Consider the following 15,877-nt stretch of genomic DNA (forward strand, 5'->3'; position numbering starts at 1 on the left):
AGCTGAGTCGACTGTAATCCAGTAATTCCTTTTCTAGTTAGCCCCCCCCCCCCCCACCGATCCGCCCCCAATCCGCCCCCTGAATCACTCTCTGCACCTTTACACATTATAAAGGTATAACAATCAGACTAATTTTTGAATGCAAACCACTAACACGGTTTCCTGTCTGTGTGAATATTGATTTTTCTGGGCTAAAGAATGACAAAATAAATATAGGAATGGTTAATAAATAAACAACCTATTGTAGATAGTGCAACAGGTGTGCCGTGAAAGTTCACGGGCGGTGTAAGGCCAGATTCTAAGGTCATTGCTTTAGTTAAACATTGGTTCTAATGGATGGATGTGAAAAAGCACACGATAGCGGTAAGAACATTTTGTGGATACATTCTGTAAAACAGTGATGAGACCGGACTTTGTTTGAATGTAACTGGACTTTGTTTTACCATGAAGACACAGGGAACACCGTGTTGTGGCTCATACACCAAATATCATGCGGCTACGTTTTTCCTCACTTATTTATCGTAAGTACATTTTTTTGAAAATAATTGAGAAGAATTTATTACCGGAGATGAAATTTGTAAATGCACATAAGATAATGTAATTTAGAGGAAACAGAATGAGCACTGTGTTTTGATGCATGTACCAAGAACAGTGAAATAGAAAGGGAACACACGATTATTTGTACTGATATAAAGCTTATACTTTTACTATTTTTTTTATTTATTTATCCATTGCATACTTTACATTTTTGAAAGTTACGAAAAGTCTATGTTTAGGCGAATTCGTTTTTTTTTTTTAATGCTACCCGATTTTGCATGTGGATTATTTTAACACGAAACAATTTTCACAGCATATCTTGGAAGTATATACAGTGCTTTATACACATGTGTTTTAGGGTAAAATCAATTTATTTTAAGTTGTCTTGTGGAAAGACTCTTTGAATCATGAGCAATGGATGAATTTTAATATAATAAAAATTAAAAAAAAATTATATTGTAGTTGATTTTAATACATTTTAAATGACTGTTTCAGTCAACTGTAAACCTCTGATTTTAGCCGCTGTATTGCATTTTTTTTTTTACATAAACAATTAATAATTATAAAAACAAATTATCCAAGATGTAAATCTAAAATGATTTAATTGATTTGAACCCGACAGATATTGCTTTTATAATGCCGCCCGTAAGACGTTCAGTAATGTGAAGACGTCAGTTCGTCTTAGTTGGGCTCCTGTCGCTGAAAATGAAACCCTACCCGAAGGATACACCAAGAAACAGGTATTAGAATATTTAATTTATCGAATAATAACAATTTCCAGATATCAGGGTAGACACACTGTTGCATTTTGGTAAATTTGTCTGTGTAAACTCAAACCAAACAGTGCACTCCAATAGTGTCCACCAATATCTCAAAAAGCCAATTAAATTTGTATACCTATTAAACGGTTACGTACCAGTGGAAGCTAATAATAGTAACACATACTCGGGGTTGGCCTGTAACATTTTGTTCCATAATCCCACATAAATATTACTGTCTAATCTTATCTATGTCTAATCTAAATTGTCGATTATTTGAAGCAGTTAATTTTTATTTTATATTTTTAAGAGATATTTCTTTGAAATTACAAACAAAAGTTGAAAAGAACAAACATTGTTTGGGGGTGATAGATCAATCGTGAAGAAATCTTTCTGGTGATTGAGTGATTCATGGTCCAACAGGATCATGATACATTTTAGTGTCTCTGACAAAGGTTGGTGACCTACTTTAATTTTCCGACCCCTATCCCCAGTTTGTGATTCTTCATGCCCCCAATCTCCTAGGCCTATATTATGGTTATTTCGACTGCAGCGATTGAAATAAACACTTTAGATGAACACTTTTTGAACTAAATAATAGGACATAACTCTAGGAGACCAAAATACACCTTTCGTGTTTGTCCTTCAATTGAAATCTCACAAAATTTTATTTAAAAAACTTTACTTCTTTGTTGAGTGTGGTATTAAATACTAAAGTCTGAAGGATTTTAGTGGGGAAAATGCCGTTTTATCTTAATGGTGTTTTAACAATTGAGTGACACCCCCCCCCCCCCCCCCCACACACTTTTAATTTTTTATTTTTCGGGGGCGATATTTACACACACAAAAATTCTACAATATTAATTTTGGTTTTTACCCATACACCGACGTATGTTAACAAGAATAACGTTTTTAATAGCAATTATTTTTCACTTTCTTTTCTCTTTTTGTTCCTTCCTTTTTTGTTTGTTTTTGCTTTGTCAACGGTATTTTAAAATCAATTTAATCTGATCCCAATACAAACTGGATACAATGAAATTTGCATATCGATTACCGCTCTATGGCAGCTGCCGCACTCGCCAATGAAGATCGGGTTGGAATACACGTTATAAAAAAAATATTAAAAAAAAAACACCCAACAGATAGATGCTTATAAAAATGAAATAATGGGGGTGATTTTATTACATTATTGTGAGTCATAACTCAGCTGGCACATGCATTTTACCGTATTCTGCAGCTGCGACAAAATACAGTTGTTTTTAAGGAAAGACGAAGGACACTCTCTCTGATTGTCATATCGGTGAAATCATCAGCATTTAGCCTGAGTCAGGACCCCCCAAAAAAGCCTGCTTATATTTTTGGCATCCAAAACAATATTTTCATTCACAAGCATAAAATAGAATTTGTTTTCTTTCAAACATAAGAGTATATGCTTACGAACAATAAAACATTTTTTTAGTAATTGTTTGTCACGATTTACTCCATCACTTTCGTTTTTGTGCAGCCTTAATGTATGCTATGTTGTCCAAATAGATGCAGAGTTATGTCCACCCATTCTTGGAAAGCGCCGACGAAGTGGAGGTGTTCTTTGGCGTTTTGGATACCGTTTTTCTGGTCGCATACGCGGTCGGGCTTTTCATCAGTGGTATGCTCGGAGATAGGTAAATAAAGTCTTAAACACGGGGAGGGTTGGGGTTGGTTGGTGGTAGTTTTGAGAGAACTTTAAATATAATATGTATGTTCCTCACTCTGAGGTGAACACAAATTAATTTAAGAGTGTAGTCTAATTCTGTATAGTTACTTGAAAAAACAAGCATTTTGAATTTAGCTTGACGAATATATTTTGAAGGCCCCCTACTAGGAAATTTTTATCAGATTAACACTTACAAGGTACAAGGTCATGTCATGTTCGACCTGAAAAAAACGTTCCTAGATGTTTTTTCTTCTGCAGAATATAAAGTTTCATGTTTGCAGGTGTCGATATCCGCATAAATGACCCTTTTTCGTTCAAAGACTTTATAATAAGTACACATTCCATGTCTTCATTTTTCTTATCTTACACAGGTTAGACCTGAGAAAGGTCCTAGGGGGCGGAATGTGCCTCTCCGCTGTCACGGTAAGTTTAATCCCAAATTCAGACAAACAACAACAACGAAAACAAAAACAACAACAACGATGAAGACAAACAAGTCTAGGACAACAATACCAACAGCGAATCATTAACAACAACGACGAAGACAAACAGCAGCAGCAACAACAACAACAAAAACAACAACAACAACAACAACAACAGCGACAACAAGGATGTAAAAATTTACTATTCGAAGAACCAAGTCGAATGCCCTGAAAAATTATGATATTCTCTAATGTATCTTCAAGTGTTTGGAAGAACTTATAAACTTGTTCTCTTTACATTAGTGTTTGTGTTGATTTTTCCCTCATTGTTTTGTTTTATCTTCTTTCACTTGTCCGTTATTTTATATTGTTTGCTTTGTAACGTTTTGCATCGACGAGCATTTTTTTATATTATTTTTTATTATGACGTATTTTATATAGTTTGTAAAGGTTACTGTAATTTTTGCTAATCTTTCTTATGTTTTAATTTTTTCTTCTGATATTTCTCTCGTCAGATTTTCATGTTTGGTTCTCTTAGTGAGTGGATAAGTTTATACAACAAAGCATATTACATTATTTTCTGGATTCTGAACGGGCTCCTGCAAGGCACCGGCTGGCCCGCACTGATCGCCGTCATGGGAAACTGGTTCACGGAGTCCAGGTAACAGACCGCTTTACCATGCAACCACCATTTTGGTCATACTTTATTCCCAGAATTTACCAGCATGCTGGACATTCGCAATTTCACAATACAAACAAGTGACCTGACTATTTTGGTCCTACCACCCTCGGAGTGATTGAATTTATATGGATGGGGAATAAAATCAAGATGTCGCTCTTTTTTGATGAAGGTCAAGGAAGCCAGTGCCCAATATCATAGAATGATAGAGCTGCTTGAGCAGTAAAAGCGCTTAAACATTTTCTGCATAGCAGAAATGAGCAGGATACAGTCACAAACTGCGTAAAATGACATGGCAGTTTGACTGGTAGCCTTGTTCTGGTTAGCACCATGTTGTTGTGCTTAACCACTTTTGCACCTTGTAGAGACACAACAAATTATAAGGCTTCACCTGTTTATTTGTTTGTGTTTTCATGTACATATTTTAATCGTCTTGTTTTCCCAAATTCAAAGTCATTCAATCTGAATTCGAAGTCATTCTCGGCCCGTTTTGGCGAAACAGAGAGCGATCAATGCATGTTGTTGATAAAAGCGTTCATTTTAAAGGTCACCAGGGGAAAAAAAATATTTTCAACGAAACTGGAAAGTGAGTGATTACTCGTTTGCATTCATACCGCGATATTGAAAACAGTTCACACACAAAAATACAAATATATTTGTTAACTTGTAGTTTTATGAACAATATTGTTGGCAAATAGTTGTATGATAAGAGTGGCAGACACACTAGACACATGCTCTCATACACGAACGATAATTAAATGGAACGAAAGATAGCCGTGGATGTGAAGTTCACCAGATGGCTCATTTGATATACGTATTGTCCAATTTGTATATTATTCACTCTCATTATCAATTGTTTTGTTGGTGTCTGTGACCCTTTTCGAAACCACGGCCTCGGCTCCTGATTCGGCTCATGATAGTTTGGCGGCTGTTACGACAATTAATTTGCGCGTGCTTTGCGTGCGTCCTCATTGCTTCAGACGAAAGGACGGAGTCTGAAGCCGAATCCAAAGCCAAGCCGTGGTTTCGAAAAGGTCCTACGTCTGTTCTATTGTTATGTGCACAAGAATCTACACACACTTACGGTCCCCAACCCCAACTCTCTCTTTTTTTTGGGGGGGGGGGGGGGGCGTAAAAGAGTAACCCGGTTTTGAGATGGCCAGTTTCCTTTGTAAGTTTAATCCGGTTTAGCCTCGTTTTATTCCCATTTATAGCTTCGAGTTAATCGAATTGAAGGTAAAATGTGAGTTAGTATCTAAAGTAAAAATTGTATAATGTACAGCCGTTTGCTTTTTGGTTTGGCGTGATTTTCCATCATGGCGGACAGTTTGGCAGACTTTGGTACGCTAGGTGGCAGCAGACAGTTAAGTTAATAATTCTATTTGTAGTTCTGAGCATGAGCACATTTCCGAGAATGAATTTGCCTGGTAATATCTGTTGGCATTACAGGGTTATAGACATCTTCCAGTGGAATAATATGTAAGTTGCAACACGCGCGTGCTTAGTGATTGAATGTACGTCGCGCCTTTGTTTGTATTTTGATGGCCAATGATGGCGTGATAACATTGATACCATAGACCTTTTCGCAAATACTGGGGCGCGCGCGTAAAGCTTGGAATTAGGTGCATTGTGGTCTAGCTGATTACAAATTTGATTCATATATATCCCACAATGCACCTCATTCAACAGTCTGCGCTTGCGCATTGGTATTTGCGATAAGGTCTATTAATTTGGCAGTGAAATGGAGATCAATGGCTTCAACTCTCTGTAGCGTTTACCAACCAATAGTGCTTGTACTCGTGCGTGAATTTTAGAAGGGCCAATTTGAGTATTTCAATGATAGATTCATTGTTTTGTTATACAATTATTATAGAGGACTAGTATTCGGCTTATGGACATCTTGCCAGTCTGTTGGAAACATTTTGGGGTCTGTTCTTGCTGCACTGGTGTTAAACCAAGGATATCAGGTAAACTCATGCAGTCATAGGTCGACTAATGGTCTCAGCTAATCTCAGCATATTTATAACTAGCTTAACAAAACTTCCTCGACACTACTCACTCCATAAAACTCTCTCAACAAACTTGACAAATCTGACCAATCTAACTAGGTAAACTCACTCTTCATAAACTCGGTTGACTGAATTCTTTGGAATATCACTAAACAAAACTTACTTAGTCTGGGTTTTCGTTTTGGCATTACTCACTGGGTCATTCCTTTTCGGTGATATGCTTGGTAACAATTCGTAAATGGGGACTTCTCAAAAATTGTTTTGGTGGTTTTTTTTTATACAAAATTATGGTTATGATTTTAAACACAATAGAACATTTCTGAATAATGCACTGAAAATGCAATTTAAAAGGCCATTGATTCTGAGACAATTATTTATGGCGTGATCCACACAGAAAAAAAACCACGATAACTTCCGATCTATTTTCTTCGTGTTTCCGCAGTTTGCGTTTCTAACGACGGCCAGTATTCTCTTCATTGGTGGTGTTGTGATATTAATTTTCCTCATTCCGTCACCCAGCGATATAGGTAAGGGTTTCTACAAGTATAGCTTTATCTCTAAAGACAACCTATACCATAACAAAAACTCTTAGTCTAATCTTAGTATGAAAGCTTACTTATTGTTGAGTTCATGCAACACCGACAACAACAACAACGACGACGACGGCGGTGGCGGCTGCGACCGCGGCGGTGACGGCGACGACGACGGCACAACAACCACACGACGACGACGACGACGAAGACGACAAAAATGACACCGCAACAACAACGACAACGAACCACGACAACGACAACATCAACAAAAACAACAACCATAACAACAGCAACAACAACAACAACCACAACAATAGCAACAACAACAACAACAAACCTACAACATCATCACAGACAAAAAAACAGCGGCGACAAGTTTCTCTGAATTAACAAAATTTGCAAGCTGGTCATAAACTTGGTAAACTGAGCTCTTGCTTTTGGAATTTATCGTTTCCCAATGAAATACCGTGTTATTATACACACAGGTCTTTCTGACACAGTGGAAGGCAAGAGTGATGTGCAAGTCGCATTGAAGAAAGGTAAAACATGCATCAAAGCTTTTATAACTCAAAATTTAGGTAAAAATCAAGGCGAAAAGAACTTATTGTCTTTTATACCGAATTTATATATGATATTTAAGATAATTTCATGCATGTCCTATTGGTATAGAATTATTTACAGCCTGTTGGAGCAAGATATGCACCCACCCCGCCCCCAAACACCAATAAAATAAACAGACAGGTGTACACAGACGAATGTACCCAAACCTAGTGTGTCGTAGAAAAGTGTCAGCCATAAAAAAAAGGGCTTATGGTCTTTGGTTTGACAACTTCTCACTGTTCTTCCATAGATGGAGATATTTCTGCAGATGAAGATGACACGTCACCAATTCTTCCAAAATCTAAAAGACCTCAAGCTATCAGCTTTACACAGGCATTGTTGTTACCCGGTGTGGCAGCTGTGAGTAAAACAAAACTCAGATTTCCAGGGGTGGATCTTTCACAAAGAGTTAAGACTAGTCTTATCTCGAGTTGAGACGAGTTACTCGTCAAAACTTATGTAATATCACTAGCCTTAAGTTATGAATATATCCAAGGACTTCTCCTAAGTTTTATGACTATTCCTAACTCTATGTGAAATCGACCCCTGGACACCTTTGGTAATTATTGCCATTATAACCGATATTATCACTTGGTGTTTCCTCACATAATTGTATGCATAAATAACAACTGTGAAAGTTTGGGCTCCATTGGTCATCGAAGTAGCAAGAAAATAATGAAAGAAAAAACACCCGTGTTGCACAAAATTTGTGTGCGTTCAGATGCATAATAAAACTAGGCTTCCTCATATTAAAATATTTAGTGTGAAGCTACCTTTTTCTAAACATCTACGTTACTTTGAGGGAGTCGTTTCTCACAATTTCGTATACTATGCACAGCTCTCCGTTGCGCTTTATACCACAAACGTTGCTATGCAAACTTAGTAATAATTTACCAAATGTGTACAGTGCCTTAAAACTACAACCATTAATTTATCGGTTTTGTTTATTAATTATAAGATTACACAACCAACGGCTTAATTAGCGCCAATAACCGGATGAAACACGAAATGTTCAACTGCTATATAGATGTTGGAGGAAAACCCCAAATAAGGGGAAAACACACGCAATCAGAAAGGGACGCTTGAAAACCAAGTCCAAATGCAAAGGCTCCTGTCAGGGGTTCAGCGTTCCAAGTTAGAAGAGCTATTGTTGTTTTTTCCTCGACAGGGTTGCCTATAAAGAGAGAAGAAGTAAAATGGCAAATATGTTGTATCTTTATATAACTTAACGAAGTTTGTCTTTTACTTTTACTGTTCTAGTTTGCGTTGAGCTATGCTTGCCTGAAAATGGTAAACTACGCCTTTTTCTTCTGGCTCCCTTACTACTTGAGCGATAACTTTTTATGGTCGGAGGTTGAAGCGGATCAAATGTCAATGTTCTACGACATTGGAGGTCTTATTGGTACGATTATCGATAATCGATTAGTAATACTTTAATTATCAAATCCTCAAGTGTTATCAATAACACACGATATCATTATTTTTAGGTTATTTTGTTTATTGGAAACTTGTTTATAAAAATAAAATAAAATAATTACATGTAATTGGATGGGTGTAATACATAATACAAACTTAGTTTATGTTTATTTAAAAGTTAACTTTTAGTAGTGTGTGCGTGTTTTGGCAGGGAACTAGCTCTCAGCAGACTTCGTCCCGAGGGAGTCGCAAATCCTAAAAGTTATTCAGTTAAAACGAAATATTATGCAAGACCCTACAAGTTAATTTATTAGATGTAAGAAGAAGATCTTGGGGCTCGTTGTACAAAACAATGGGTGAAATTTAATTGTTATTTTGCTTTATTTTTATTTTTATAATCAAATTATGTTGGCTGTTTAGTCCTTTTTTTATTCTTTCGTAATTTAATTTTTTATTAATACATCTACTAAAGTAATTACTTATTTAATGATTTTATATAATTTTATGTTGAGTAAACTCGTTTAATTGTATTTGCTTTGTCTTGTAATCTTTTTCATTTTTACATTTGTTTATATTTTTTATTCCCCCCCCCCCGGTCGTCTCTCAGGTGGAATACTAGGTGGTGTCATTTCTGATTGTCTGGGTGTCCGCTCACCCGTGGTTGTCGTCATGATGGTCTTATCGTACAGTGTGGTCTTCGGATACAGTTGTAAGCAAATAAACACCTTCTTAAGATATTGCTTGAAAAATGATTAGATCTGGGCCCAATTTCATGGCTCTGCTTACCGTAAGCACAGAATTGGCGCTTACAGAAGCAGGGAATTCTGTGCTTACGGCAAGCGTATTTCACGGGTTAGCGGCGAATTTGGGCTTCAGCGCGTGTGTACTCCCCGTTACTAGGCATTCTACGCTTACAAGGCTAGCGCAGAAATTCGGCGCTTGCACGTAAGCGGGGAATCGTGATCGTAAGCGCGGAATTCGGCGGTAAGCAGGGCCATGAAATTGGGCCCCGCTCAGAATCTGTGTGTTGTGTAAAACGTTCAGATATCCTAAAATAAAATTTAAATTTATTAGCTCTTGAATGTCGCACTTAATGACATTTCAATTTTGATTCCGACCTTCCACAGTTTGTCCCAATGATTTGCTACTGAACGCAATTATCCTAACGATAGTGGGGATATTTGTGAATGGGGCATCCCACGTGGTCAGTTCAGTAGTGTCAGCTGACCTGGGTCAACAAGACGTCATCCGAGGTAGTAAAGAGGCTCTTGCAACGGTGACTGGTATCATCGATGGAACAGGCACCATGGGCGCTGCACTCGGACAGGTAAGACCTGTGGCCGTATAATTACTATGAACTATCATCTATATTAGTGGATATTGGTCCCTGAATCTCAGTCCCTGGACTTGGTCCCTGCGGTTCCTAGGTCACTGGACCCGCTGGATATCATTTGGTCCCTGAATCTTGGGCCCTGACATTAGTCCCTTGATCTTGGTCCCTGGATCTTGGTCCCTGGCACGCTGGATCTTGAAACCTGGATTTGGTTTCTGGATCTTGGCACCGGACTTGATCCCTGAATCTTGGGCCCTGACATTAGTCCCTTGATCTTGGTCCCTGGATCTTGGTCCCTGGATCTTGGTCCCTGGCACGCTGGATCTTGAACCCTGGATTTGGTTTCTGGGTTTCTGGAACTTGGTCCCTGGAACTTGGTCCCTGGACTACGGTCCGTGTCACAAAGCCATTATTAAATTATTTTTGATTTGTTATAGATGATTGTTACATTTTTTTCTCGCCCTTAGATTGTCGTTCCTGTCTTGGAAATGAAGTATGGCTGGCCACCAGTGTTCTATTTCTTCGTTGTCATGGTGAGTATATCGTTTCAGAAAGAGTACAACTTTTTCTTGGCCGAGTATGTATTAAAACCTCAAGAGAAGCAAGCGACAGCTACAAGAGTTGAAAAGAAATCGTCTCTTTTGGAAAGGTCTTTTCTTGAAAAAAAAATTTACGTTTTGGGGATGTATAATAAATAGTATTAATAAAATGTCCATCCACACTTGTTGGTCGTAAAACGTCAAATAAGAACAAAATCAAGTACGCAGCTCTAGGGGTTAACAATTTTTTATTTATTTAAATATTTCCATTTCCACTTGGAATAACTATAAACTACCTGTCCTTTTTATTCTTATCATGTCGACTTGTCTTATGGAATAAATCGACTTTTCCTTAATTTTTGCCATGTTGACTTGTCCTTATTAACGACTTAAAAAGTAAGATGCTCAGTTATCTTTCCTTCCAGTACAATCAGTTTATTATTAATAATTGTTATTATTTTAGTACTTTTATTTTGTGAGCGACGTTTGTTTTTTACTTTTTCGGATGGGCACAAGTGAAACTGACTGGGTAATGATGAATGATTTGGGGTTGGTAGATTGTACCCCAAAACATTTCTAGATAACCTTTTAATTACCAACCCCAAATAATTAAAGATTAAAAAGTTACCAAATCAATTTCCCTTGTGCTTATTTGATTGTGCTCACGATTACCTCAAATTTAAGGCCTACAATAATATTGAGTAAAAACATATCATTTTTTTCTCTTATATGTTTTTATTCTTCAGATTGTGATTGGCACTGTGTTCATCATGCCGACTTTTGTGAAAGAATTAAAAACATTGCACAGACATTCGAAATACAATGAAAAATAATAGAGACTCTTGAATTGACACGCTCGTCAAAATAGTGCTTCCCTACACTGTAAAAAATGAGGTGTTTAATTAACACTTTAAGTGTTGTCAGATAAGAGATAACAACGAATGAATCAACATTAATACAAAATAGGATGGTGAAATTACACAAATTTCTTTAAAAAATAACTGTATTGGTGTTTTTTGGTAACAGCCTATGATGTTGATTCTCTGTCATGACAACACCACAGGTGTCAATTTTAACACCCAGGTTTCTGCAGTGTAAGAGGGCGGGTCTTGCAGTTTACAAAAAGGGGTGGGTAAATAATAAATAAATAATAATAATAAGACTTGTAATGCGCACATATCCACCCTGCTGGGTGTTCAAGGCGTGTTCAAATTCATAATTATGTTTTGGGTTGGAATGGTTGCAATTGACGCTGTGGTGTGTCTCCTCATCCTCCACCACTTGGACCCCGGTTCGAATCCCACTAAAAGTCGATTGGGATTTCGGTCCATAGAATGAGTGGGTTTTATCTGAAATAACTATCTGGGTTTTCCTCCAAAATTTCAAACTGATACTTCTTTTATTGTCTTAATAATAAAACAATAAAGACATTAATATTGTAACGCGCCCAATGTAAAAAGCATCCCAGCGCATTAAAGAGAACAAGAAAATAATGTATACAAAAGATAGAAAGATACTATACTGCAATTACAAAATAAGCAAAATAGTTACGAAATAAGCAGCTTCAAACAAAGGAGTTGGTTCTTGGCTAGTACAGTGATTAAGTTCACTTATCGCTAGTTTTCAAATCAAGTCGGTAATTGTTAAGTAGTTACGGGGATGGATACACACACCATCGATCCCAGTATGTATGAGTCAGTTGCAATTAACAATATTACCGTTGTTTGAATGTATGATCGCACTGTGACTTCTGCATGAACGGCAGAATGTGTTAGTAACCTGCAGCGCTAACGACTTGTCATCAAGTCTAGGGTATTGCTGAATTTCGAAATAATTATGTGATTGGACTGACTTTGTTTACAATACTATTCTTTGGACGCATCGCTATGGGGAGCTGAGAGTTGCGTCGGTTGTGAATAGTGGACTTCGTGGAACTGTAAACTTAAGGCCGGTTTATAGTCGGTCGCGCGACGGTCGCGCGATGGAAATCTTGACGCGCGATCCTAAAAACACAGTTTATAGTCATCGTCGAGACCTCAGCGATGCTCAGCGATGCGTCGCTGAAAGGCGCTGGCGACGTCGCTACAGAGTTCAACTAATTGAACTTTGACACGATCGCTGACCTCACTTTTCATCCGTGAACCAATAGAATCGTTGGATTACCGAGAAACGATGAATATGCAAATTTATCAAGAGGCCGCTTACAAATAAAACAAAATGGACGACCGTAACTTTGTTCGCTGAGCGGTGTCCTAAAAAGTTAGTTTTTTCTTGTTAACGTTCGATTTTTGGAGCTGGTAAAAGTTACGAACATGTCGACAGGAAGGAAACTGCATGGGCAATCATTACAGTAACATTGCAGTCAATGTGTGAGTATTTTAAACAGTAAAATTAACCAAAAAACGTCTACCGAGTGGGGCAGTTTTTTATGTATGCGTAGCCGTATGCACAAAGAATACAGATCACACTAAAAACAAAATACCTTGATACAAACACACACGTACCCCCACTACTACTATTAAAATGTATTGTAATACTTTGTTTTTCATCGAACAAAACTGGGTTTTACTGTATGTCATACGACAGCTGCATGCTGCATGTTCTTGTTTTACCCTTCTCAGCTTAATTAAACTTTCTTGGGTCGAGTTGATTTGACTGATCTCACGACTCATCACTTGACATTACTTTAACTTAGCAACAGCAGTACAACTTAGTTTTTTGATAATAAACACGAGTAGCTTGTTTTTTAACATAGCAGAAACAGTCATGTAATCCAAATTTACAATTGAACACACAGACGGTCGGACGGTATTTTGAAACATTTATATATATATATATGTGACCCTCTCAAATACTAAGAGTCGTAAAGGATAGAGAGGCTAACGGCAAGTTGTTATCTTTACAATCGGTGCACCATTTTATTTCCTGTAGAAGTGTAAGCAGACGAAGACAAATACATATGCTGCAAAATGTTATGTTACATAAAAAAAATTGTTCCGTTCCTACCCAAGTCAAAACAACTCTTGGTACTTTACTGCTTAGTAGTAGTAGTATTTTGGTAAACAGGTAAATATTTATTAAAAGTGCTACATACATTTGATATACTGATTTTTTGGTCCATTGGTCTACTTAGAGTAGTACCCAGTTTGATTGTATGAAGTAATTTTACTAATTTAATTCCTGAGTGCAACTCCCCCGAATAACTTTCGTCTGACTCTTGAACTGTTTTCTTCTTGTTGCCCATACCAAGACTAGAGCCCTTTTTGGAGTGAAATTGCACATTATTATTATTTTTGTTTTCTCAGTTTAGTGAGGAACAACTAGTGTTTTTAAAAAGTTAAAAGGTCCCCAACAGTGGAACAAAAAACAGTGGGCTGTTTTTATAAATTTTATACTGAATATAACTTGGATCTCATGTTTACCGATTCTAGTTCGTTTGCAGATTGTTAGGTATTATGGATACTTGTATTTTTCAAATTAATATAAAGCTAAATTTTACATGTTCAATTGTTAACTTTTGTATTTTGAACAGCATAAAGTGGCAAATGCTATGGGAGATTGATGTACACATCCCTTTGTGAAAAGGAGCAGGCCATCAGAGGTTCAGGGAAAACCAACAAGTATTGAGTTGCCAACTGATCAGCATCATATAGAAACAGGTATGATGGTTACATCCAGGGACAATGGCATTGCTTGATGTATTCTTGACACACAATTAGTAGAATATGCATAAAACAATTCCAAATCATACAATAATTGATTGTGTCGGTTTTCAGGGCTCGAAATCAACACTGGACCACAGGCCAAGTCCAGTGGTTATAGCGTTGGGCCAGTAAACTTACAACCGTACAAGTCCAGTGGTATTGTTTTTTTTTTAATTTGAATAGTAACACCTCATTGCATTTTAGTACACATATCTATTGAATGCCAATATATCTTCTTTTAGTGCTTGTTCCAACAGCAGTTTCAATGTAGTGTGTAGAAAGTGTGCTCCTCATATCGATCCCAGTCTTGTCAAATTCTCTGGTCCAGTAAAAGTCTTGTGATTTTTTCCCCCAAATCGAGCCCTGGTTGTATTAACCATGTAAACAAACTGTTGGGAAACTCTTCATGAAGATAGGGCTATGTAACATAATGAATTTGTTTTTTTGCAAGTTTGCAGGTGAAGTTTGTATTTTGTTAAAGTCCCAATCTTAGGTCAAATTGAAAAAGAGTATTATGTTAACAATTGAAGGATTTTGTTACAATGTTTTTGTTTGTTTTTTTGTCTCCCTGTATTAGAACAGTGGGCATACTTTCTACACAAAACAAAACCTCCAGTTTGCCAGCCACACTTGCAGCATCTGTGATAAAAACAAATGGACACAAGAAGGACATCCTTTGACACAGACATCTGATACATCAATGATAATATTGTTGAAGAAAAGCTGCGATGAAATCCTTAACTTTAAAACTTTACTTTAACAATGATAGCCCATCAATTTAAATTTCCTTTGCATTGTATTTACTACAAACATTCTACAGCTACTCAAGTCATTCCTGATGATTTGTGCACTTGCTTTTCTATAAAAAAAAACATTATTTAAAATATAATCGGTAAAAATTTATAAATTTGCCGCTGCATTAATTATGCAAAATTATTGCTTAATGTTCGTTGTCCTCTTCTGTACATACTGATCACTCTCTTGCTCGCTATGTTTAATAAGTAAATTGTACATTTAATTTCATTATAAGTTGATTTGAAATAAATAAATGAACAAGTCAAAAAACAGTAGTCTGTTTCTTTTCTCTTGTTGAGTTCACAAAGTTCAAACTAGTTAAATTCTGGACACTTTATTGATTTGTGTGGCTTGTATCTTTTTCATACCAATATTGACACAAAGTGATTCGGAAGCAGTGGTATGGCTATGACTTTTCATGGGGAGGGCTAGGGGTTAGTAGTTTTAACATGTGGGCAGGGGTTGCTTTGTTAGTCGGGAAGGAGTATGCTGTGCGGAGGGGGGTGCTTATGGCATTTTGTGGCTGCGTGTCCATTTTCCCCTTTTTTCAGAGGAGGGGGGTATTTTATTTGTTTGGGGTAGCCACCCCCCCCCCCTCCCTGCTGACTGCACCGCTGATTCGAAGTGTGGGAATTGTATTTGTAAAACCGAACGATTTAATGCCTGTCATATGTTTCGTACACTTCAGAACAGCAATGGTTGAGAAAAACTAACGGAATTGTTGCTTTACAATATATAACGCTTCCCATCGATGTTCCCTTTCAGAGAAAAGAAACCCAAACATGTTTTTCAAATAATACTTTGCTGTTTCCAGAATATTAAGTAAACACTTAATTTCAAAATTCATTGATACAACTTC

General features: G+C 37.0%; 1 protein-coding gene and 1 long non-coding RNA gene across 2 annotated transcripts; both read left to right on the plus strand.

Annotated features, from left to right (window-relative positions):
* The first annotated feature begins 348 nt into the window (after window positions 1–348).
* On the plus strand, window positions 349–12,458 carry LOC139954352 (sugar phosphate exchanger 3-like). The gene is made up of 14 exons (XM_071954109.1): window positions 349–521; window positions 1,160–1,277; window positions 2,829–2,956; window positions 3,360–3,411; window positions 3,926–4,071; window positions 5,963–6,056; window positions 6,541–6,625; window positions 7,117–7,170; window positions 7,482–7,591; window positions 8,492–8,633; window positions 9,255–9,356; window positions 9,775–9,974; window positions 10,448–10,513; window positions 11,266–12,458. Exons 1-14 carry the CDS (start codon window positions 445–447, stop codon window positions 11,350–11,352), a joined length of 1,461 nt encoding a protein of 486 aa, XP_071810210.1. The 5' UTR covers window positions 349–444; the 3' UTR covers window positions 11,353–12,458.
* A 92-nt stretch (window positions 12,459–12,550) lies between these two features.
* Window positions 12,551–15,674, plus strand: LOC139934054 (uncharacterized). The gene is made up of 3 exons (XR_011785689.1): window positions 12,551–12,888; window positions 14,052–14,178; window positions 14,801–15,674. It is a non-coding gene; the product is annotated as an uncharacterized lncRNA (long non-coding RNA).
* Window positions 15,675–15,877: the final 203 nt, after the last annotated feature.

The sequence above is a fragment of the Asterias amurensis genome, chromosome 2 (genome assembly GCF_032118995.1).
Source record: "Asterias amurensis chromosome 2, ASM3211899v1".
NCBI lineage: Eukaryota > Metazoa > Echinodermata > Asteroidea > Forcipulatida > Asteriidae > Asterias > Asterias amurensis.

Bases quoted from the DNA above. Each gene is read 5' to 3' on its own strand.
- LOC139954352 (XM_071954109.1), top strand. From the start codon at position 445: ATGAAGACACAGGGAACACCGTGTTGTGGCTCATACACCAAATATCAT. The intron at 1,278-2,828 runs GTATTAGAATAT...TTGTCCAAATAG, and splicing joins AAGGATACACCAAGAAACAG to ATGCAGAGTTATGTCCACCC. The intron at 9,975-10,447 runs GTAAGACCTGTG...TCTCGCCCTTAG, and splicing joins TGGGCGCTGCACTCGGACAG to ATTGTCGTTCCTGTCTTGGA.